The sequence below is a fragment of the Lycorma delicatula genome, chromosome 11 (assembly GCF_047948215.1).
Source record: "Lycorma delicatula isolate Av1 chromosome 11, ASM4794821v1, whole genome shotgun sequence".
Classification (NCBI taxonomy): domain Eukaryota; kingdom Metazoa; phylum Arthropoda; class Insecta; order Hemiptera; family Fulgoridae; genus Lycorma; species Lycorma delicatula.
Genome location: NC_134465.1, coordinates 36852333 through 36879802, shown reverse-complemented (window position 1 = coordinate 36879802; position 27470 = coordinate 36852333). Strand labels below are relative to the sequence as shown.

Below are 27470 nucleotides of genomic sequence, written 5' to 3'. Positions count from 1 at the left end.
AGACTTAAATGCAAAAAAGTTAAAGTTTTTTGCATACAAGAAAAAAAATTAAAACTTCAAACAGATTTACTGTAACTATTTTTTAATCACACTAGTTAATTGTTTATCACTATCTTACTCCCACATCTGAAATACATGTTTTGAATTGTCATTATCTGATTTTCTTCACATTCCTTTATAATGTCGGTTTCTTTAATATTCCTATATAGCATAAACAAATAATTATAGAAAGTTATATGCTTTATTTTTTCCTCAACCACTCTTCTACAACACCTCTATATTATTCAACCACTTTCATGTTTACATCAAAGAGAAGTAAAATGAATTCAACATAAAAAAGGAGAAAAGAAGCCTAAACAATTTTTTTTTACAAAATATATATAATATTAAATAAGAAATCATACCTCCATGAAATGTAAAAAGTAGTATGGGTCATCTTCTAATATAAGAAAATTAAAATCACATGCAAGCTCATAAATCTCTCTCTTATGTCTGTTACTTAAATTAACACCAGTTGGATTACAGCCAGTTGGGTTTGTATACATAATCTGAAAAATTAATTAATTAATTACAATAATATAATTAAATCTACAACCTAGTTTTGTATTAACTGAATTTATAAAATCAAATCATAAATTATTTATAGTAAATAAATAAAAAGCTAAAAAGGATAGACATTTAAATTATTAAGTAATCATCATCAGAAAATGTATGGGAATTGGTAAACTACACAAAAAATCATTTAAAAACAACAATAAAGAAATAAATAACATAAAAAATATATAAACTTACAAAAACAGTATAAAATAGTATTATTTTCTCTGTTTGGTTATAAAATAATATTAAATAAATGAAAGTGTTTACATCAAACTCATGAAATACTATTTAAAACAGTTGAAATTGAAAGTGAAATTTTTTTTAACCTCTGGGACCACCATTAGATATTGCTTCAGAGGATGAGATGAATTAAAATTTTTGCAGCATGTGAAAATGCCATGCCTGACCCAGATTTGAACCCACGACCTCCGGATGGAAGGCCACTACCACTCGCGCCAGGCAAGTCGATGTGAAAATTAGATTAAGTTTAAATCACTTAAAACAATTCCTGGTTAGACTGGCTGCCATGCCCCATTCGATGCCCCTTACATGAGTAAGATAAAAAAGTTTATCTTAAGAAAGATACTATTCAATCAATATAAAATATTTTCTATGTTAAATAAAATTTACACAAAATATAATGTTTATAGTATTAATACTGTTAGGTTATTCTTCTTTCACTGGAAAGGTTTATATAAACCTATTCTGAAATGATAATATTATACTTCAAAATTACTTCAACTTTGCGGTGGTCTACCTGTGCTTCTTCTTCATCTGGACTTGCGCCAAAATAATTTTTGGTTTTTTATTGTTATTCATTCTTTGAATAACAATATTATCTTGATATCTTGATAATTCCTTATATACATTTATTTATTTAAATTTTATTAAATAAACCACCTAGTACAGAATATTGAGTGAGATAAGAAATATCTTACCTTTGAGTTTTCATGAAAGTGCTTTTGCGAATCCTGCACTCTCAGTCATTATTGAAATAATTCTGTTATTGTGTAATAAAAACAATAATAATAATAAAAATACTAAAATAATGAAAATTGCATATTAATTTACATCATATTAATTTTGCTTCTATCTGTTGCATTTTTTATAAGACGTCTCCCTGAAACACTGTCTGATGGTCTGTCAGACTGAAATTTTGTTTGTATTTATATATGTAATATTTTTCCTAATATATTTAATTTTATATCATATTTATCAATTTATAATATTTTTACATTTGTGTTAATATCAGAAATTCAATGTTTATTGTTTATTAGATGGTCTGCCATATTTGATAAATGGAATTTATAATTATTTCTGTCATGTTCAGGAAACCTACTTTTAAAGGCTCTATTTATTTTCCTTATATAAATAACACCACAATCATTACATTCAATTTTATAGACTACACACAAATTGTTTATTTCATTATTTAAAAAAAAAAAAAAATTGTATTATGTGGTTATTAGTTTTGTATGCTAATTTAAATATTTCTTTATTGCAAGTTTTAGTAATGTTTTCAACTGTATTATTAGTGTATAAACACTTTATGTACATTTTTTCATTCTTTTGTCTTATTATGTATTGGTTATAAGGTTATGATATTATGTTTTGATAGTTATTTTTTATAAATATTATTAATTAAAATAGTATCATATTAATTTTCAATAGCTGTATGTTTTATGATGTTTATTTCATTATTTAACTTTTCTTTGTTATTATGTGTTTATCTGATTGCTCTATTAATCGTATTTATATATGTTAATTTTATGAAACCAAGGGTGATTTGATTTTTTATTAATTGTTGTTATATTATTAGAAGTAGGTTTTCTATATACTGATGCTCCAATTTGACTGTCAGTGTTTATTTCAATACTGACACCTAAATAATTTAACATTCTATTTTTACCTATTTCAAATGTGAATTTTACACTTTCATCATAAGAATTTAATTTGTTTAGTATTATTAGATGTTCATGCTTATTACCAGTTAGATACTCTCAAAATTCTGTAAAGATATTTCTGACATAATTACTGATAGTAGAAATTCCATAGGTAAGGTATCTTTTTATGTGTAATATTTGTTATTAAATTCAAAATAGCTTTGCTGACATATATTTCTTATAATAGTGATGATTTTGGATCTTCTTGGTTACTTTTTATTATTTTTATGGTATGGTCTACAGGTATGCTAGGACCTATTTACTTATTTACTAACTTGTAACTATTTTTTATATTAAATGTATTAAGTAAATTCATTTTATTCCTAAGAATTTTATCAATTATTTTGAATATAATATAACAGGGAGCAGATTTAAAACGATTAAAGACTACATTGGGATGTTTAATTTATGAATTTTTGTAGTCCAGTTAATTTACAGGCATCAGTTCAAAAGAGTATAATCTACAATGGCTTTTAAATTATTACTATTATTATTGTAATTAAAAATTGATCAGAACTTTTTTATTGAACTTTTTGTTACTTTTAGAAATTTGTTAGTTACGTCATTAATTTTCCAGGAAATTATATATATATTTATATTATTTTACTGAAATTAATCTCTTTAAGATTCATATTATTCCTCTGTACTGTTAAATTACAATTAAATTTTATTAAATAAACCTCTTAGTACAAAATACTTTCATGGTAAAATTAAGGTAAGCTATGTCTTATCTCAATATTCTATATTAAGTGGTTTATTTTAATAGATTGTAATAAATAAATAAACAATACTGAACAATTAACCAGTACATATTTTTTAGTTAATTTCAATAACCATCTAGCTTAGCTTTTTTTGTATTTATGATAGTTCATGTTATTTAAGTGTTTAACTTTTGACTTGAAACATAAGTGATGTATATTTTTTTGTAGTCATAATTATTTAAAAAACGCAAACTACAAATTTGAATTAAAAGAAAGTGTTTTCAGTCACTAAAACAACAATCAATCATGTCTTATTTAAAAAATAAATATTTGAAAGTAAAATGCACAATTTATTATTATTATTATTATTCTTTTTTTTTAATGTCTATGCATTTTTTTTCTCATTAGCTACCGCAGTACAGTGTAGTACACTGAAGTACAGTGTCCATATTAAAACTTTATGTGTATAAATGATGGCATATATTAGTTTACTCTCAAAATTCTGTAAAGATATTTCTGACATAACTACTGATAGTAGAAATTCCATAGGTAAGGTATCTTTTACTAATAAGTATTTGTTAATGCATTACGTAGTGTGTACAATCTATTTATGTACAGTATTAGTGATAGTGAAAATTTATTATATGTTAATACATATTTTGAATAATCTTCTGGATATTACTTTTACCAAGTATGTAATAGTATAATGTAGTAAACTGTAATTTAAATTAATTATTTACTGTTACATCTTATTATAGTACATATAAATTCCTATATCATTAACATCATTTTAACAAATACTACTTTATTAAATATTATTTTTGGATCAACAGCGATTTTGCTATGATTTTAGATTATCTGTGAACCTCTTCCTGGTTATTATCGCAGATAATTGGGATATCTTCTTTTTGTTTAATAAGCACAGATAGAAATTCTCATTTTGTAGGGTCTTATAAGTTTTGTTTTTTTACTTTATTTATTAATTTACTATAAATCTTTTTATAATTGTTTATAAGTTAAATTTTTAATTTAAATTTAAATTTACATCAACCATCTGCTAATTCCCACAAATTTAGTGTTGATGACTGATAAAATTGCACAACTAGATTAGGATTAATTATTTTTTTTAATCAGTTGTGCTTTCTCTAGTTTTAATTTTATTTCAATAACTATTTAAATGTATCTCTTAATATTAAAAGTTCATATTAATAAATATCAGCAAAATCTCTAGGGTATGACAACTTAAAGCTAGGAAAACATGTTGATTTTAACTTTATATTCCTAGATTAATTCTTAATTTAATCTTTTTTCAAAAAAAAGAAAAAATTATATTGAACAAACGTTTTTCAAAACTTGAATAATTGTATTGTTCTGAATAAAATTTTTCAAGAAATAACTGAATAAAATAAAAACACTTATTTCTAACCTTAGGCATCGGTACTCCATCATGTCTTGCTTTCTGTAACTGATAACGTAAGACATCTGGCCGTAACCCATCTTTATCTTGTGGTATTTCAAAACATCTTGGCAAATAAGGCCTGAACTATAAAAAAAAAAATTAAATTTAAAATATCAGTATAAATGTCATACAAAGAGTAAATGTCTGATAAACTAAGTCAAACTTAAAATAAGTTCATTAATAACGTAATTATTTCATTAACTTTATTTTGGGTGATATTATTTTTCATTATTACGTGAGAGTTATGATACAAAAGTTACTGTAATACATTACCTATAATAACATTAATGAAATGCTTCTAGTAATACTATTTAAGTGCTCTTTGGGTAAAAAAAAAAAAATGTTCCATAATAGCTGCACAGATGAGTTTGTATGCAGATGTTATGAGTATTGGGAACATTGAAGGAGCAGAAGGTAAATAATACTTAAAATATCATATCAGGAAAAAACCATGTAAAATGACTTCATCTGTTTTTTATGTATATTGGGTAGGAAGTCAATCAATTGTCAACAGGGTCACCTGACAATCGAATAATGCTTGGAGTAAGAACTGTAATGTAGGAAGAATATAGTCAATCAGATTTATTCTCAGTAATAATATGGTCATTATACTTATCGTGGTTTGACAAGGATGTTGAGAGATAACACACGTAAAAGTTCTTACAAATACAATTTTTCCTCTTAAATAACTTATAATGTACAAATGTACAAGATAAGTCAATTATAAATAGAAACATACAACTCTGATTCACTAATACACCTTACAATAGAAAATACAGATTGGTACAGAATTAATTAACAAGAGATTATAACAACAAGATAACGATCACAAAATCAGCAGTACACTTTATGGAAGAATTATTCACTTTTAATGTTTACAAAAAGAACTAGCTTACAATTTATAAATGAATAACATCACTTTGACTTCTTTCACAAAGAACTCACTGAACAGTTCTCATTCATAACCACTATCCAAAATGGAATACTCATGACACACTCTTTGCTTGTTTGTTACTGCTCACTCACTTCGAATGCTTTCGCATACTAAATCGCAATTATTGCATACCCTACTCATGTTTATCAAATACTGTACTAAACTATCAACATGGAAAAAACGCAAGGATATTAAGGATATGTTATCCCCTCTATTAATTGTACAGCCTGGACATCTGTTCCATTTTGCTGGGTATTTTTAATTAGTGAGCAGTAATTTAATTTTTAAATGGCAGTTGTATAATCTGTTTTATTTTAAGGTGGATAAAGTTGGGGATTGTGTTCCAATCCTTTGTAGATTGGGTTTGGATTGTTATTTTTTCTTGGGTTATTCCATGGGAGGTTAGCAAAGTATTTACGACTTTCTCCCACTGCAATTCCCCTTCAGTCCGTCCAGTGAAGGCCTTTCAATTCTAATGCCTTTTGCAGGAATGTGCCAGATGAGGCCCTATAATGAGCCCTATAATTTGGAGGGTGCAATGCACACTCTTGACAGAGGGAATTGCATGTGCTGTCTATATATAACTGTCAATCTGCTAGTTTCTGACAATATTTATATCTTCTAGCCTAGGGCCTGACCTGCAGTACCAGAACCCAACCTGCCCTTTTGTTTGTTTAAGTGCTGATTTCTATTGACAGTATCTTCTATGCATTTTTGTAAATTATACCTAGAAAGAATTCCTTTGCCATTTCTTCTAGATTTTTCTTTTCATTTTCTCTCTCTTTCTTCTTCGGGAAGCTTCTCTGCCAGCTATAATGTAATATGACATGATATACTTAGAAAAATGTTGGCAATTTCTAGTCTCAGTTGAATCATATTAGATTCAATTTTATATTACATTTCTTTATATAGTACTAAATTTTGGAATATCCTACTTAATTCTTTTTGTTTTTAACTGATTTTTGAATATGGGTTGGTGTTCTTTTCCATTTAATGCCTTTTTACAGCAATATTTTGCCACTGAACTAAAAGGTACTGGAAAACATACTTTTTTCCAATTATGTTTGATGGAGTTCAGTTTATGCGCTCTTGATTCATACGAGCTCTTTTTAGTAGGTTACTGGTATTGGCTTTTAGGTGCCAGTGATCTTTCCATGAAACAGCAAGAAGGCTGCATCAAACAGTCGTCAGGCAAATTTGTTCCACATGGTAGTAACTTTTGATTGTAGCAGACAATCTGGGTCAGTTTTACATTTTTCAATAATAGACGATCTTGTGATGGACTAGTTGTTTTTCTTTGATCACTTTCATATTTTCTTTGAAGTGAACAGGAATGAGTTTTTTAAACCATTTTACATCATTTTTTAACATAAGCTATTTAAAAATTAATTCATTGACTCATATGTATGCTCTAAAAGAGAAACAATTTTGAAATGTTTTGTAATTTAATACATAAATACATACCTGTTACTAAATAAACAAATGAATACACAAATAAGTTGCCTCATTAATGTTAAATTAATTTCTCTCTTTTATATAAATTTCTGTATGCACATACATAAAATGTTCATCAGATCATTTGATGTAAAACAGCTAAAATCTTTTTATAACCACTTGTTCTGATTTCCTACCAAGTGTTGGTGAGATATTCTAAGAATTACTACAGTGAAGGGTTCAATAGAAGGTTCTGGGCTGAAATCCCAAACAGTTAAGAAGTTTTTTCTGCATGTTGCAAAGTTTTTATCAGATCACATATATTTACACACAAGCTTTAATATATATTATGAACGAGCAATTTTAAAGAAATAAGTTCTTAAAGACATTAATGGCAGCCAAAAAAGAGATAGATGTTACCATATTGTTGTGGCAATTTATTTAGCTGTTACAACTGAAAACCAGAAAGAGAATGTTGGATTCAACTAATTAGAATATACAAGTATATTATAAGAGAATATATATGTGTGTGTGTGTTGTTTGGAATTTATTTCTATTGTTATAAATTTAGGGGTTGTTGAAAATACCAAATAACAAGTCTTTTGAATGTATCTAATCTTCTACTCCTTTTAAAATCAAAACATAATTAAAAATTGTTCCTCATATGGCACTCATTAATAACATGACTCAAAGAAATAGACCAACAACAGACTGATTTTCCATGACATAGTTATCGCATTTGCAGAAAATGAAAATATAATAAATTAAAAACAACTTGTCTGGAAAAATGTTTACAACTTTATAAATCTAATACAACACTAATTACTAATATAACATATATTACCACAATAGTTGTTCATCACACTACTCCAGGATCAATCACCGTTACGCTAGCCAGGTTGGCATTATATTGGTGTTTGATTACACATTAATTTCTGTCAGTAATATATGTGGGCACAACTTATGATATGAGTAATGATACTTCATCTTTACAGTCTTTTGTCTGATTCTATTTATGTGTATAATTTAGATGTTTTTTTCTTTATATTTCAGTCTCTGTTTAGCTATTTTCTTTTAAATTACATTTTCAAAAACCAATCTAAGTTAGCATAATATAACATTAATTTTATTGTAGTATTTAATTCACAACCTACTGTAAGATGTAGAGTATACTTTTTTTAAAAAGTAATTGGGATAACTAATATAATGTGAGAGTTTTAGTGGTTAATGCCTTCAACCTCCATAACACAAAGGTTGGGTCTTTGACAAGTTGGTAAATTCCCCATCTTCCAACGGATGAATTGTCCTTTCAAACTCACTCCCCACTTCTTTTCTTTATTCTTTTCCCTATTATTTGTTCTGTGGATGTAAGTCTAATCTTTAATGCAAAGAATGATGGGACTTTTATGATAAAGAAGTATATCTTGGTGTTTGGTGTATTTATCTCAAAAACTAATTAAAATTAACTGATTAAAACTGATCTCTTAATACACAACCTAAAAAAAAATCACCTTGGAATTATTATACTTTTGAAAACAAAAATCTTGTATGTTATGCTTATATTGAAATTACTTACATGTTTATAATTAAAGAATTACACAACAATTATAATGAGTCTCATCTCAATAGTATTAATTTGCTTCTTGACGTATAAAAATTAAAAAATAAATTATCTATATTCCTTCAAGGATAATATTTTTTTTTTTATTTTAAGCATAAAAAATAATTTTTAAAAGGAAAAGTGAATGAGCTCCTATGATTAACATTAAAAACAAAATTGAAATTAACTTTAATTAGCACATAAAAGCAGAATGAAGTAATACAAGACTTGTTTATTTTTTAGATCTTTTTCTATCATTGCTTATTGTAATACATTTACCACAATTTTTATTGCATTATTTTTTTATATATACCTAAAGCAGAAAAAAATAGTTATAAGAAACAGGAAAAGACCTTTCATTATTTTGATTTTTTTGTTTTAGATGAGTCTGAGAAATGCCATTTATGTACCCTCCATAAATAGGGGAATGGCGAACTTACAGTTTGGCGAGATGTTATTAAGAGCCTATGTTTACATGTATTCTACTGACTAAAACTCCTATCTCACAGTTTCTCCCCCTCTGGGCCGGTCCTGTAGTTAAGCATTACACGGCCAAAGGAGGTGCCTTTAGGATCCAGAGTCCCTGTGCTTCATCACCGTTCGTCCATCTGCAAAAGTGCAGATTCACAACGGTTCCACAGGAGGCTGTCCTTCGTCCCTTTACCCTCAGGTCACTTTCTTTGCCTGAGTCTCAGTTCTTTAATATGCAACTCTGATTCCTTGCTGGGTGATCTTAAATCCTCTTACTGATCTGGATTCTAAATCAGGCTCAATCCCATTCTCTAGCTTCTCTTGCTTTAGTTTTCTCATTATTTTGATTTGTCTGCTTGAAACTTGGGAGGAACTTGAATAAACCTTGGATATGGATCAACATGAAATTTTTTTTTTTTTTATGATCACAAAACATTAAAAAAAGTCAAAATTTTTCTGATAATTTAAAATTTATGAAAAAATGTTTTAAATCACATAAAATATAAAGTTGATTTGCAAAAATTTCATTTAAATAACATAAATATGAATGTAAAATGTTGAAAAAATTTGTATATAGTAGGCATTACATTTCAATTACTCAAATGTAAAACTGCAATATTAAAAATAAACAGAAATATGATATCTTAATTATAAAAAAGTGGTGATAATTACCAGATCAACAGTTCCGGCATATATATGTTTAGGTACAATAATTGAGTCGCCTTCGTTTAAAGACATCTCAACAGCATTACACAAAGCTTCTTGGGCACCACTTGTCACGATAACACATCTTTTATTCCAGTCTTGAGCACCATGCACCATGTCTTGTAATGCTTTCAACTTTTCTATCAGTGGTAAATACCTATAAAAAAAACAAAATAATCCTGATCAAAGAACCTGTCGTATTAATTTACTGCTCACAATACATAAAAGATTTGTTTTCCTTTTTAAATTAGGACTTTTAAAAAAGATTACTCTTTGCTACCTTGTTAAGAATAGAAATCATCTATCATACACTTTGTACAATTCAGTGAGATTATTATATCTAAATATATTTTACCACAAATAAAAAAATTATATTCATTTATTAAATTCTTAAACTCAGAGTTATCGAATGATTTAAACTTTATTTAAGCACACTTATATTAATGCTACAATTTATCAGATAAAGTTAATAAAATATGATAAAATATATCAGTAGAGACCCTGAAAAGGGCTACCATCATGAATTAACACTTATAATAAAAAATGTACAAATAGGTATTAAAAAAATGTCAATCTAAAAAATTAATTAATATGTTGGTACTTGAAATATGTGGAGAAACTCTGGGAGTTGATTCCCTACATCAAATTAAGAAAAAATATATATAAAACCAAATATAATCATAATCATAACCATATATATATATATATATATATATATATGGTTATGATATATAACCATATATATATGAAAATATATATATTATATATATATATAATATATATATATATATATGAATATATATATATATATATACATATATATATGTATACAAGGTGCTACCCAAAAGTTTAGGGAATTTTACCATAAAAATAAAATAGCTTACCCATAACTTATAATTTCTACAGTCTCCTTCAAAGTAATCCCCTTGGGCATTGATACAATGATCCCAGCGTTTTTCCCATGATTCCATGTATCCCTGGAAGTCTGCAAGTGTAACTGTTCAAAGCACGTTCTGCGTTTCTTCCTGAATCTCCTCAATTGTGTTAAAATGACAGCCATTCAATTGAAATTTTATTTTCGGAAAGAGAAAAAAGTCGCACGGGGCAAGTTCAACCGAGTAGGGTGGGTAGGGAATCACTACCGTCTTTTTGGAAGCCAAAAAATTCCGAACGGCAAGCGATTGTGTGCGCGGGCGCGTTGTCATGGTGCAGAACCCAGCTGTTGTTACCCCCACAGATCTGAACGTTTGCGCATAATGCTTTCACATAACCGCTTCAAAACTTCACAATAGAACATCCCATTGAAAGTTTGACCAAGAGGAACGAATTCATTATAGATAATGCCTTTGATGTTGAAAAAAAGCTATCATCATGGACTTCACGTTGCTGCGAACTTGGCGTGCTTTTTTTGGCCGCGGTGAACTTGGCGACTTCCACTGCGACGATTGCTGCTTAATTTCAGGGTCATACCAGTACCGTACACCCATGTCTCATCACCGGTTATGATGTTGGAGATGAAGTTAGGGTCATCTCTTCCTGAATTTTTCAATTCACTACAGACAGCTACGCGATTTTGTTTCTGGTCGCTGTTCAACAGTCTCGGTACGAATTTTGCAGCGATGCGTCTCATGTTAAAATTTTCCGACAAGATACGTTGCAGGTACCCATATGACATTTGTACGATTGCACAAACATCATGGATTGTTTGTCTACGATCTCCAACAATAGCCTCTCGCGATTTTTTCCGGTATTGCGCTTGTTGATGGTCTTCCTGAACGCTCATCGTCATCGACTGTCGTTGGCTCATTTTTGAATCGTTTGTACCACAAAAAAGTTTTACTTTTACTCATACCATTGTCACCAAATGCTTCCACAAGCATGCGATGGGTTTCTGCACCAGTTTTTTTAAGCATGAAGCAAAATTTGATGCAGGTTCTTTGCTCTTTAAAATCTGCCATTTAGAACTTCGCCGAAGCAGTACAACACAACGTTACAAACCGCACGAAAGTCAACAATGCAGCCTCTCACCGTCACAATTGTTGGAACACTGATTCACAAAGAGTACTGTTAGCTACATCTAGAGTATGGTTCGCGCGCGAAATTCAAATTCCCCGAACTTTTGGGTAGCACCTCATGTATATATATATATATATATATATATATATCAAGTGGGAGGTACTAGCCCCCAACAATCAAGTCGGAGGCTAGTACCTCCGTCAATAAATGTCACCTGCAATATTTTTTTAGTAGCAGATTAATTAAAAAATATTAGTCTTAATAGCAGATTTATTTCAAGTATGAGTGCTAGCATTCCCGTCGTAGCTTCGTCTGCGCTATATGGTTGGTTACTTGCGTTTCCCGTCGCTGTCAGGGGTATTTAGCTGGTCATGGCTCGCTTCGTTCGCCCTTCCCGTCTAGCCATAGGGCTCTGCCGCTTATACCCCGCTGACATTAGACTCATGCTGGTGGGAATAATAATGATAAATAAAAATTAAAGCCTGTTCGATTTTTTAAAAAACATCAATGTTTTACTCATTGTGTATACTCAGTGTATTGTAATTTCTTCAGAGTAACAGTTTAATCAGTGCAGAATTTGAATTTCTGAGTAATTTAAGAATGCGGGTTTCAAAACAGTCGGCCTCCATCTTAAAAATATTAGTTATAACTGGTTACTCGCACGAAAATGTATTTTGTTCGGTTTTTCGCGCGAAATTTAAATTTCCCGAACTTTTGGGTAGCACCTCGGGTGTATATATATATATATATATATATATATATACAGGACTCCTTCTTATCTGTTTGTTGGGTATTTTATGAATAAATTAATTTCTCAAGAATTAATAGTTTTTTTTTAAAATTTGGTATGCATGTTTAAACCAATATCTCAAGGAAAAAATCAGGCCAAAGTATTGATATATATATATATACTAGCGTATCCCGTCACGACTTCACCCACAATAGATGTAGCTTCACTCACAATGCTTTTTTAATAGCAAACTTATTTTTTTTTAAATAAAAAATATTTAATCAACAATATTATGTTTAGATTTTCATTAAATCCTGATAAAACGGAAAATAAACAGTTTTATGAAAAATACTGAAGGAATATACGATAAACAATGAATTGTTGCCCAAATTTTAAATAAAAGAAAACAAAAAAGGAAGATAAGAAAATTGAACAATATTTGTTAGACCGATCCATTTTATGAATGATTTAAAATAGTTCAATATAAAAATCCAATAAAGAAAAAAAAAATTTATTGCTAGCATCCGCGGCGTTGCCCGTGCTTTATATTTTACGCATCCCGTCACGATCAGAGGGTCGTGGCTCGCTTCGCTCTCCCTTCCCGTTTTCTTCCGTTTCCCTTTCCTTCTCCCGTTTCTCTTTCCCTTACTTCACTTTCCCCTTCATCTTCCCCCATTTCCCTTTCCCCATCCTCTTTCCTATTTTCTTTTCCCTTTTTTTATTTTTTTCCATTTTCCCCTTCTTCCCTTTTACCTTTTTCGATTTTCCCTATTCCCCTTTTCCAATTTTTCCCTTTCTCCCCGATTTTCGATGAATTTCGGCGTAGGTTCATTTTACCGCTAAGCAGAAATCATGGTAAAATTCTTTGTTATTCCTAATTTAAAAAAAGCCTTTTTCGGACATATATTTATTATGAACTTTTTTCATTATTTTAAACAGAGAAATACAGCTTTAAAATTTAACGGCATTCTTCTGGATCACTCACACACTCATTCTGTCGTTCTGCGCACGCATACGATGTATTAATATTACTTATTTGACAGATGTAAAGAATTACTTATTTCCATGCTTTACCGATGCTTTTAATCTCAACCAATTTTTTTGCATCTGGGTTCTTCAATTATTTGCTTTACATATTCTAATTTTTTAATTCCATTTTAATTTAATTATTTATTTATTTTAAATTTAATTTAATATTATTTTATTTTAATTAAATTTATTTAATCCCCTTCCTCTTCCACCATTTCCCTTTCCCCCTTCCTCTTTCCTCTTTTATTTTTTCTCTTTTCCCTTTCCATTTCCTTCTTCCCTGTTACCTTTTTGATTTTCCCTTTCTTCTTTTCAGATTTTTACCTTTCTCTCTTCTTCCCCGGGCGTAAATAGGTCCAGTAGTTTTTTAGTCTATAGCGGACACACCTATCGGATATATTGCAATGGAATCGTAAAATATTTAGTATAGCGTATGTTGCTTTTACATCCAACAGATAGCGCTGTTAATACAAAATTTAGTTTTTTATCGATTTGAACACCTGAAAATCAGAATTTCGCAAAATCCTTTCTTAGTGCACCCCTACTTAAACATACGAAGGTACCCTGAAAATTTCAAGTCTCTAACTATAATAGTTTTGGTTGTACGTTGATTATGAGTCAGTGAATCAGTCTCAGGACATTCTCTTTTATATAAGAGAAGATATAGCCAAATATCAACATTTTTGACAATGAGAAATGAGGCAAAAAGCAAAAATTGTTTTATTATTCACACCCAAATCAAATGACTTAAAACTTTGACTTAGAAATATAATTGACTTAAAACTTTGGAATTTTAAATAACTTAATAAGTAGGTTACTTTCATTGTATTTTAGATCAATATTCTACAGCTACTAGACAAAAAGTAAAAAATAAAAATGACAAAAACTACTACTCCTTCCCTTTTTTAATTTTGCCCTTGATGCCATCAATATTCTACACGTAGAATTTTTTTTAAAACTATTTTCAAAGAATTTATGTTGAATTAATTCAGAGATAATAGTCAAAACATGTCATATGTATGTATTTACATACATCTTCTAGAAACCTTTTTTGTTTTATGGGCTAAGAGGGTGAAATGTCAACATTTACAAAATCGCAGATACTAAAACTTTTTGGCTGATTGCTATACTTTCCATTTATTCTCTATGCTGCAGCAGTAGTAGAGCTGCAGATGGGAAAGTAAACAGAAAGCATACTTTTTTTTAGGAAATTTTAAAATGGCACAACATTAATTTTTTAATTATTAATAACTCTGTAAATGATATTTAAAATAAGAATATTATTTACAAAAAAATCTTAAGTATTTTATTATGAACAATATTAATTGTATTTCATTTAACAAATGAGGAAAAGGAGGTGGAAGAAGAAGAACAAGAAGACAGAAGTTCCCTGGCCGGCTCAACGTGGGACCTCCCGGCGGATGCAACATCCCCGCCGGAGCAGCAGGCTTGGCCGGCCCGCCGAGGGAGTCACTGGATTCGGACGCTACCTTCCCGCTTCAGCTCCAGCTCCAGCTCGCCGGGTTTCAATCGCCCTGGCCGGCGGACTCAGCCGCATGGCCGGCCCAGCGTGGAGTCGCTCGAGGAGAACCGCCTCGACCGCGCAGACGAAGGACGACCGATGCCGACCCGATACTGCGGGGCTCTGGGGCACTTGTGTCTCGCGACAGGCAAGTGAGGATGCCGAACTTCAACGAAACAGGCCGATTACTTTTCATTTGCTGTATTAAACAAACAATAGAATTTTGTCCTAATTTTTATCCCTTAATATTAATATTATTTAATAATAAATCCGATTGCTTGATAATGTTCATGCATCCTCGCGCGTTCAAATAACGCGCCAAGAGTAGTGTGGCACGTGACTACAATCGGCCTGTTTCGTTGAAGTTCGGCATCCTCACTTGCCTGTCGCGAGAAACAAGTCTCTGGGGCCCACCATTGCCACGCTGTAGTGGTGACCCAACTGCCGCTGAGATAAGCCCGGTTGGAATGGACGAGCCGCTACTCCCCGACTTCGCCGGAGCCCAGCTTCCGGACCCAACAGATCTTCTCATAGCTAACGCAAAAACGGCCTTTTTCACGGCCACCACAAGGTTATGAAATACGAACCGTCGAAGCCAATCGGCGACAATATATATCGCCTATGACACTCCTGGTAATGTAAGGATTCCAATGCGGGGGTCATACAAACACATACTGGGGTTGATAGGCCATTGAGGTGCTATGGTGGAACAAACATACATACATATACACACTCTAAATACATTGCACTCCTTTTTGGGCAGTCATGTAAAAACAACCATATTATGGCAAATATTATTGGTTTATATCAGTCTGAATTATGAGTCAGTTTTTATTTCTGCTAACAAGAAACAAATAACACTAAAAAAAAGTTGTAATTATTGAATGTTAGTTGCGGAAAAATGAAAGTATTATTATTCAGAAATAAACTTACTAAATACTAGACAAAAAATATATTATTTACATTCAAGTTTTAATTTTCATAAAATTACTAATTTCAATTACTCTTTTTTTCATTTATAGAGAAAGTTTTTTCAAAGAGTACTATTTGAAGTTTTTTTTTTTTGATAACAATGAAAATTTTTTAAATAGAATAATTATGTGGTCTAAATAAATTATGAATTGAACATAATTTTTGTTTTGTTATAATTAACGCTTGGATTGTATTTTTATTGTATAATGACAAATGCCCTTATACTTAAAATAAATTAACATGAAATTAAAAAAAATTAAAATGAAAATTTAAGGTAATAATAAATAAATAATCCTACATTCTATAGAGCCAAAGATAAAATCTTATTTGTGTATTTTTAACATCTCTTTATGGCATTTCTCTGGAGTCTTTTTGTTATTTTAATGTAGGTTTTCTACTTTCTTAACAGAGAACACAAGTTTCTCATCTTTAAATTTCTTATAAATGGTTTTTTATTCATACAAGCAGTGGTTGCTTTAAAGATATTCATCAATATTCTAAATAAAAAAATAACTAAAGAAATATAAATATAACGTTACATCAGTACCAAACTAAGGGTGAGTTATATATTATTTTTAATTTTATGTAAATTTAACTCCACTAAAAAAGTATCATTTTAACATTTTTGTACTTTTTTAAAATTCTGATTTGGTTTTTTATAACTTTTATTTAACTTGCTTTAGTTATAATCAAATCTTGCAACTGCTATATCTTTTGATCTATCGTATGAAAATCAATGAAATTTGGTACACGTATGTAACTTCGATGACAATACAGCACTACGGTGTCGGAATTTGATATAACCCACTCCCACACGCTACCACTACGCTAAATTCATGCATTTAGTTGAAAATTTTCATTTCTCATGAACTATCGTATGAAAATGATTGAAATCTGGTACACGTAAACTTCAATGTGTAAAAATAAATATTTTTACTTTTTAGTCTTAATAAACAAACAAACAAACAAACTTGAACAAACAATAATATTCAGATATAAATATTATTAAGAATATTTTTTTTTGGATGTAAAAAGTTTATTATTCATTAAGACTAAAAAGTAAAAAATAAAAAAAAAATAAAAAAAATTACAAAAATATATTTGATTACATATAAAAAGTTATTTTTTAAAAAGCTTTTATTTAACTAATATTAATATTAAAATTAATAAAAAAAAGGAAACGGATTAGAAAAAACCTCTAAAAAGTAAAAAAAGAATTAAATCAAATTGAGAATTTTAAACAAAAAAATATAATATATTAACAAATATAAAAATGCACTGAAAAGTAAAAAATAAATTATATAAATATCCAATAAATAACCAATATAAAAAAAAAACAATGTAATAATTATCAAATTTAAAAATTAAAAATATGAAAATATTTAGTTAAATAAAAGCGTGGCGCAGTTTTTATAACAATGATTTCAAATAAGTACTTATAGAAATTTGCTGTATTTTAAAATATATTTTTTGTTTAGTGAGGTTAGTGAGATAAGTATATGTATATACTTTATTTATCTGTAATAAAATAACTCAAGTTTTAATTCTTTGATGGTTCAAATTTGCACCGAGATGACCTTTAAGGGTTAATAAGATTAAAAATAAAAATTAAATTTAGAAATCTTGCACAAAGTTATGACATTTTGACGGTAATCTGAAAAATTATTATTTATAATCATTATTATAATTGTAATCGTAATTATGAATTCGTTAAATAAAAATTCATAATTAATTAATATGAAACTTTTAACAGAAAGAGTGCGTTCAATTTGGCTTAGATTACAAGCAGAATTCGAAGATGACTTCAACTATGTGAGAACACGTACAAAGAAAGCGAGTGGGTGCATTTTATCACATTGTTACTTGTAGCTAATCAATCTCAACTGGAGAGATTCCAGCAGACCTTTCTGCCTCCTCGCGTCGTTATTGAAAATAAAAATGAAGATTAATTGTTGTAAAAATAAATGTGTTGTTTTAAATAAATTATAAAAACTTCGCCACACTTTTATTTAATTAAATATTTTCATTTCTTTTAATTTTAAAATTTAATAATTATTACATTTATTAATTTTTTATTTATTGGTTATTTATTAGATATTTATATAATTTATTTTTTACTTTTCAGTGCATTTTTATATTTGTTAATAGATTAAATTTTTTGTTTAAAATTCTCAATTTGATTTAATTCTTATTTTTTACTTTTTAGAGGGTTTTTTTCTTATTTGTTTCCTTTTTTTTTATTAATGTTAATATTAATATTAGTTAAATAAAAGCTTTTTTAAAAAATTACTTTTTATTATTTTACTCATAAAATTTATTCATTTATGATAAGCAATATAAATAAATGAAATATAAACAAAATAAATAAATATGTATACATAATAAACAAGAATATGAATGAATGATGATATGAATAACTCTAATTTACTATAAATTATAAAAAACAATAATATTAAATGAAAAAACAAAATAATTACATAAAACTCCAAACAATATATTACTATATATATTTGTTTTGATCAATAAAACAAATATTTGCAATCAGCCAACATTTGATAATATATAGGAACCTGAAAAACAACTAGGGTTACTTTAAAAACTTAGCAGAATATACTAAAACAAAATTTTATATAGTACACAATCTACATTGATCATAGTTATATTTTAACTTTTCCACTAAAGATATCTAGCAGTGGTTTATTTTTAAATCTGCAGGTTATATAGATGTGTTGTATAAAATTGATAAATTTTTATTTTTTTTATTTTTAACAATTATGCGATAAATTTAATCATTGACCCTAATTAATTAATAAAAAAAGAAGTCTTTTCTATTAAGTGTGGCAAGATGAATTACCATACAACATCTAAATTTTCAACATAGGTTATCGCTTATAGTGCTAATATCTTATTTCTAAAATTAGAATAAAACCTATTAATTTTGTAATAGTAATTTATAAATTAACTTGAATTAAAAAAAAAAATAATCTGACACTACTTGATATATATATATATATAATTAAGAGTTTGCATTATATACATGATGTATTTAAAATTACATGGTTTTTAGAAACCGACTACAGTACACTATTCTAAAGGTAAAAGTTACATTATAAAGAATTTTAGCTGAATTTGAAACACGCTTAACAGCTGGTTTATTATAGGGGTCAACCTCTGCATTAAGTTTTTGCAGACTACCAATACGAGCACTGAGCATTGCGGTGTCAATGGTGCTGGTATCTGAATCCCGTTCTGAAAGATCTTTTTTGTTTATGACATGTTTGAAATAAAATTCTTCAGTAACACCTCATTTCAAGGGCTGTATTCTTTAATGATTTTATTTTTCCTAATGCCTATGTTTAAAATAATTATGTAAGTGCTATACTACACATTAATATTTTTAAGAATTTTTTTCCTTTTTAGGTTGATATTTAATACCTGAAGACTTCTTTTTTTATATGAAAGCTTTTCTATTTTGTAGCAAGCAGTCTGATTTTATGGGTCTAACTTGTTCATACATTTAATACCAAATTTTAAACTCTTAGTATAATATTTACATATCTCTTAATACTTAATTCCTAATTATGCTACTTTCTGTTTTTTTTTTTAAATAATACTTGCTTTTAAATTAAATCTCTCTTCTACTAATAAATTCATATTACCCAGTATTTTTTCTAACTTTTAATTGGCTTCTTCTAAAAGAAGAATGTCAGTGAAACTGAGCAGTTTTTATTTTGTCCTTGAATAATTATTTGTTACTGAATGGCTGGTTTAGAAGCTTACTATTTTTCAGGTCCGTAGCCATTTTTGATTTGTTTTGAAGCCACCTAGATAGGAAACAAGATTGCCTGACCTCCTTACAAGATTAGTCCTCCTCTACCAGATCCTAAAGATACACTGGCTCTTCAGGTCCTGCCTGGCATTCTCAACATGGAGAAACCATTAGGGTCAGATCGGTCAGATCTGCACCCAAACAACCAACAATAGGAAGAAGGGATCAAAAACAAGGAAAAGGGATGGGTGGTGGAAAAGGATGATCGACTAATCAGAATATATCAGGATAGTTTGTCACCTTGCCCAGGATCTAAGGGCTATCCCTGGTTAATTGTTCACTCTCAGATTACTTCTTCAATTCCTGAATGGCTTCTTGTACGTATAAATGAAAAGCAATGCAGATAGGTTACCTTCTTATCTCAATTCTTTCCTTATTATCTATTTTTATAATTATCACTAATTTCTTGTACAGATTATAAAGTACATTCCCCCTCTATATTTAAACTATATTTTTCTAAAATCTTTAAATATTATATATATTCTGCATAATTAAGCAGTTTTTCCAGATCTATAATAAATATTCATGAATCTATGAGCTTTCTCCAGGTATGTATGTATAGAGCCTATAGTACCGGGTATCTAAGAATTATCTGAAACACTTTGATGTCTTATTAGAAAAATAGTAATAGTGCTCCTATTAATCAATGGTTGGGCTCTCTCTAACAGGTAACTCATAAAGCTTCCCTTAAAAAAATACTAGGTAATGCTATGATTGCATTTGTAACTGCATAAATCAGTTAACATGAATCTACACATGAAAGGACAATGCGTAGAGTGGTATTGAAACAAATCACACATAAGTTTGATGCAATTTTAGAAATTGCTATAACTTAGAGCCATCCACTAGAACAACTATTTGTTCATGGTATGATAAATTTAAAGAAACCGGCAGTTAAAGTTTATTCAAACATGAGAAGGGTGCAGGCAGACCTAGAACATCAGATGAAAAAATAGAGATCATTCGTCAATCTGTAAATTGCCGCCCTACGTAGGTAAGTTAACTCAGAATGGAGAATGTGACTTAAATCTTAAGTGATCTACCATTCACACTGTTTTTAAGAAACTATTAAAATTGCATCTTCATAAATTACAAATACTGAAGCACATTACATCACAAGATCATACTGATAGAAACAAATTTGTTGTAAAAATGATGATTGCTACATTAAGAAAATTATGTTCACAGACAAGGCTACATTTCATATCTCCGGAAAAGTGAGCACTCAAGAATGTTCGAATATAGGGATCAGAGAACCCACATTTACACTTGATCGTATTAGAAATAGCCCAAAAATTAATGTTTGGTGTGGATTGCTTCACTATCATATGATTGGACCCTTTTTTTTGTGGAAACAGTAGTTAATGTGAATATCTATCTGAATTTGTTAGAAGGATTTATTTATCCTCAGCTTAAAGAGGTACAACCCGAAATCATATTGCAACAAGATGGAGCACCACCACATTGGGGTTTATTAATATATGAATCCTTCAACAAATTTGCCCAAATCGCTGGATTGACATGATGGACCAATCACTTGGCCACTTGATCAGATATAACTCCATATGATTTTTTCCTTCAGAGTTTCATCATGATAATGTACACAAAACCTTTGTAGTGAATAATTGATCACCTTAAGGATTATTGTTAACACATTTGAACTTATAAATGTGGATATATTACAAAACGAACATAGCATGAAACTGATTACCTGTTGGATATTTTGCGAATTACTAATGGTGCACACATTGAATGTCTTTGATTACAGGAAAAAGAACTTTCAGTTTTGAGGTTTCTAAATTCTTTTAACCTTTTGTATCTTAATAAATAAATTACTTACTCAATATCAAAGTTGTTCAGATAATTCTCGGACACCTGGTATTGTATTTCTTTTTTTATACTTAATATCATTAAAATCCCTGATAAAAAAGGGTTAATGATGTCATTTTTTTTTTTTACATAAAATTTGGTAATAATAAAATTTTAACATGATTCTTGTTATTTGGCAATACTCAAGATATTGAATTATAAATTGGTTGAATCATGGCTTCAATTCCTCGCAAAGGTCTTGCCAGGAATCAAAATTATTTGATACTTTTATATTATATAAATGTACTAGCATCCCTGTTGTGGCTTCACCTGCGCTATACAGTTACTTGTGTTTCCCATTGCGGTCAGGTGATATTTAACCTATGGCTTGCTTCAATTGCCCTTCTTGTCTAACCAGAGGGGTCTACTCCTTGAACCTTGCTATGTTAATTAAACTCATGCTTGTGAAAATAAAAATTAAAGCCTGTTTAATTTATAATGTTTATTTTGTATCTGTAATTTCTTACAACACTGTTTAGCAACAGTTTGGTCAGTTCAGGACACAAAACTTTGAGTAATCAAAGAATGTGGGTTTAACAGTCGGCCTCCATCTTAAAAATATTAGGGTAAAAATGTTTTCTACCTGGTTCTTAGTATTATCCGACAAACACCACTGGAGGTGACTGTACTTTGTTTTTCTTTTTTTTTTACTCTTTTAATTACTTTTATTTTATGGTATTAGTAAAGTAACCAGAGGTATGTGCAGCCAGTTGTGTTGCACAAAGAGTGACTGCGTTGGTCAAGCAGCCGTCCTGTACACCATTGTACCCTTAAAAAATTAAAATTCAAAAAAACTGCAAAAATGATTTTAAGATATTTATCTGAAGACTATTTGCAAGCCCCAGTTTAGTGAATATTTTGTTAAGCATAGTCGAAAATAAGGAAAATTTGCAAGTACTGTTCAAACATTTTTACCTTTCACAGGTGGATTTCAAAAAATATAGAAATTAGTTTTAGATATTTATGTGAAAATTACATACATCAAAAATCAAGTTGATATCTTCATTTGTTACCAAGAAATTAAAAAAAATAGCCAGGTGTCACAACCTTAACCTATTAAACTTGAAATTTCAAAAACTCTACATATTAGTTTTTAGATATTCACATGAAGATTAAATACACCAAAAATCAAGTTGATTCTTTCATTTGTTACCGATAAAATAAAAAAATAGTGAATTTCATTGTTACTCCAATTTAAGCCTTTAAACTTAGAATTTAAAAAAATCCTTCTTAGTCTAATACCATAAGAACATGTATACAAATTTTCATTAATTTATCTTCAATAGTTTTTGCTGGTCACTGAATCAGTCAGTCAGGACAAGTTGCTTTATAGGTACAGGTAACCTTTAAGGTCGTAATAACAAAACAAATTAACCTAACCTATTTAAAAAATATATATAATATATGCAAAAAATATTCAAAGTAAAAGTTATTATTATAATAATTTAATAGTTCATTATTTTTTTGCAATAGACATTGCAAAAAAATTAAATTAGTCATTATGAAATATAAAGTTTTGTAGCAAGAAAAGTATAATAAACTTTTAAGTATTTTAGGATAATATATTTTAAAAGAAATTACATTTTCAGAGAAAAATAAACTGATGAGTTACAAAAAATGACTTACCCTTTACTTGGCAAATATTGTAATGCAGCTTCTAAATCTTTTCCTTCAATTACAAATTGTGAACTATCTTTTAAATTAACAGTAATACTCTTGAAAGGAAATGTATTAACATTTGGAATACCTACACCAAACATTATAGAACTAGGGGGCATTTGGGTCATCTTATATGCTGTATTGAAACAAAAAAACAAACTATGATACAATTTAAAATAAGACTAAATAGTAGTTATAATACAATTATAATTTTAATAATAGATTTTTAATTCATGTGTGTTGTATTCAAATTTTTTATAATTAAATATTGTTATCTAAATATAGTTTTAAAATATATAATAACTAAGGTTAATGGTGGTCTTTTGTAAAACGGAAAACTACCCATATCTATCCTAATCAAAAGCAGTCCCTCTGTATCCTTTATCCCTTCTTTCTTAATGAGTACCATAGAAGCAGTGTCAGTCACAACCCTGGCTATAACTATTACATTATTTTGTTACCTTCTATTAACCAGTAAAGTTGGTACTTTTTTATTTTTGTTACTCAGCAAAGTAACAATTATGCGCATATAATTCTGTCCACAGTTGATTGAAAGTCAAATTAATGCTTGAGGTAATTAATAAGTAAAGATGAGCCTCTTAATCACACTTAAGATCCAAAAAATGGTCAATAATGAATAAAATAAAACATCACGTCAATGTAAATTATAAACTACCTGTGTTTTCATCACCAATGTACTTGTAGTTCATTAAATGATATAATCAAAATGGTTGTATATGACCTGACATGAGTCACAAGTTGCTCTTTAAGATAACTTAGCCATTCTTAAGAATAACAAAATTTCATGCTGGTCTAACTAAGAAAAATAAGGCATGAACATTTCACACAAAAAAAATTTTTTTTAAATAAAATTTGTATAAATTTTAACCAACTCAAACGCAAGTTCTCAATAAGCTTGATTTTTTAAAAATGTATATTGAAAATCAATTTTTTAGTAAATTCACAGTTTTTATCGTCCTTTTTGTTATGGAGGAAGTTTCTATGGTGTTCCCATAATAAATTTCTTCTAAATAACATAGGTGGAAAATATAAATATACAATATATAATATACATGTGCATATTTTTAAAAAAATGTCTTGGTATATGGTGAACATGTTGAAGATACTTTTTCATTTCCTTATCATTATCTTTTTCTTAAATACATTGTTTAACTATATTGATACAGTCTGATGTAAAACAAACTAAAGGTAAAAAATAATACATATTCTAGCATTCCAAAGATATATATCTCATGCTTAGCTGTATTGTCTTAAGACAACTCATATTTCAAAAAATAATTTTTAAAAAACGTAAAACTGTAACCAACTTAAAAAAAGGATTTAAAAACTAGAAAAATAATAATACACTTCTAATTTTTTAAATTTTGATTTTATGATGTCAATGCAAAAAAATTAAAGATTAGCGAGTTGTTACTAGTATTTTGTTTTTAATTTAGTGATGAGTTAAAATAATTTGTTATTTAAAGACTAAAAAGTATGATTTTCTACATTTTATTGCATTTTTATCAACATTTATTTTTTTGTTGACAACAATTTAATTGTTGTTCATACAACAATTAAATTGTGATGTATGAAATTAACAATGGAAGTTATTTTTATATTTCTATTTGTTATCTTTTCCTTAAAAGAGTGGTTAAATAATTAGCCCATAACAATCTGGACTAAGTAAAATTCATGTGTAATGAATTAGATAAAGTTTTGTGTACTGTATTATGTGTGAATTTTTTAAATAAATTATGCTAAATAGGGAATTTTCCAATCACCAAATTTTTACTTACTTTATTTAATACGGATGGTACTCATTAATATCAATTTAAGTTCTCTAATCTATTTCTGTAAGCAGAACTGTGACCATACTAAAGTGTTAATAAGCATAAAAATAAATACATTCTAAGGATAAGTGTGAGTAAAGATATATAAATGTACAATTAGCAATTCTGAAAAAAAATCTACCATAAATATAAAAAAAAAAATGAAATCAGTTTGTATTTTGTGTTATTAAAAGGAGAGACTAAAATGGAAGCAAATAAAATTGTATTGGAAATGGACAAGAAGCATGAGGAATAAAGAGTAAAAATATACATAAAGAAAATTAGAAGCATGGTCTTTGGAAAACAAGAATACATAACAAGTGCTATGACACCAGGATAAAAATATGAGAAAAAGATTGACTAAGAAGCAGAAATATAGTTTTGAGAAAATAAGATGAAGTAGATCACAAACGGTAGAAATGTGTACATGTAAAAGAATAGCTCTTAATCTTTTTCATTACACCTAAAATGATTATAAACTGGATAGATTAACTGAGAAATGAAAAAGTGCTGAACCGAGCTGGAAAGTAGACTCTGTAGAAGATATGGGGAAAGAAGAAAGGGTTTGATAACTAATTTACTAATTGATATTTAGGTACAGTGGTAAGTTTTTAACTACGAAAAATGTTGACAGAGGATTGATTAGCTGAAATCTAACAAACAGGTGAATAATCAACATCAAATATTTTGTATAGATGAGCATTTCTGTTGCTGCTGCCAAACGAAAACGAACTGTTTGTTGAAAAAAAAAAAAAAAACAACTGTTAGTACAAACTGTAGGAAAGAAAAGGTTAATTATTAATATATTAATACTCCTAACTCAATTTTCCATTACATTGCTAAGCTGCTTGTTTCCTACATTTAAAAATAACAGTTTTATTTTAATATTTTTCTCAATGCATTGGCATTGCAGGATGTTTCGATTGATGCCAACTAATACTATAAATCATATTATCATAAGATATCATAAGTTTTATAACCCTTTTATATCTGCACTTTAATATTGCTGTATTTTCATGAATAAGATTTATTTGGTTTTTGAAACTGTTCAATCTTAGCAGTTAGCTTATTTAATTATTATTATTATCTTTTATGACTGCTTAGAATCACGTTAGTCAGTCCATTATCCAAGTCTCTAATATGGGACTGTTTGGGCCTTGCAGTTTTCCCAGTACTTTTTCATTCTTTCCCATCTTTGTGTCCTTTCTAGTATTGAAAATGATCGTGTTGTGAATTTTTTCTTGTGAGTATGAAGTGAGTGTATCTTATCTGTGGTGTCTTCTGAGTAAGACCAATTTCCTTCAGATCCTCTATTTCTCTGATCCATCTGCATCCTCTCTTGGTGTTTTTCGAGTCGAGATTGTACTGTACAGCTCCTTCAGAAGCCTTGAATCTTGCATCCTCATATGTCCGAAGAATACTAATCTCCTTTTACGCATTGTGTGAGTGATCGATTCTAACTGTTTGTACATGACTTTGTCGAGCACAATCCACCACTACCCATCTTTCTGGTACTTTTTATTAATGCGGGTTCTTTCAATTCTTCTTTTGATTTTCTGGAGTTTGTCTGTCTTTGATTGTTCACTTAGGTGGAAGAGTGTTTCTGCTGCATAAGTGGCTTCTGGTTTTATAACTGCGTTGTAGTGTCTTATTTTTGCATTTATTGATAGGCATTTTTTATTACAAGTGCATCAGATTAATTTTTGAGCTTTAGTTTGTTTGTTTCTTCTTATCTGGATTAAGGTTTTTTTGTTTAGGTTGTTATACTCCTCCGAGGTATTAAAACTGGGTTACTATTTTGATTTTATTACCGTTTATGTTTACCTCTTTTAATCATTTTGGTTTTGGTGCATAATTTTTATCTTTTCTAATGATATTTTGAGGCCAATTTTGTTTGCAATGTTGATTTTGTTGTTTGCTAACAGTGCCAAGTTTTTGGCAAAACCAAGACAGTTTGTTTTTTAATTTTTTGGACTATTTTTACTTTTGGGAGGCATTTTTTGAGCCATTCCCACATTACCATTTCTACAGTGCAGTGGAATAATAGCGGTGAGAGCCCATTGCCTTGGCACAGTCCTGCATGACTCTTCAACGTCTACGATGGCCAATTCAGAATAAGCGGAGAGGAATGTTGTCATCAGGCATTGTCTTTCTCCATGACAATGCTT

General features: G+C 28.9%; 1 protein-coding gene across 4 annotated transcripts in view; it reads right to left on the bottom strand.

Moving 5' to 3' along the window:
• Window positions 1-27470, bottom strand: part of LOC142332282 (kynurenine/alpha-aminoadipate aminotransferase, mitochondrial) — a 53133-nt gene that overhangs the window by 12123 nt on the left and 13540 nt on the right. For all 4 annotated transcript variants that reach the window (XM_075378617.1, XM_075378618.1, XM_075378619.1 and 1 more), the window contains exons 3-6: window positions 23438-23606; window positions 9812-10001; window positions 4668-4784; window positions 405-548 (exon numbers count right to left, since the gene is read on the bottom strand). In XM_075378617.1, the coding sequence (XP_075234732.1) occupies window positions 405-548; window positions 4668-4784; window positions 9812-10001; window positions 23438-23606 (620 nt within the window). The remainder of the gene's footprint in view (window positions 1-404; window positions 549-4667; window positions 4785-9811; window positions 10002-23437; window positions 23607-27470) is intronic.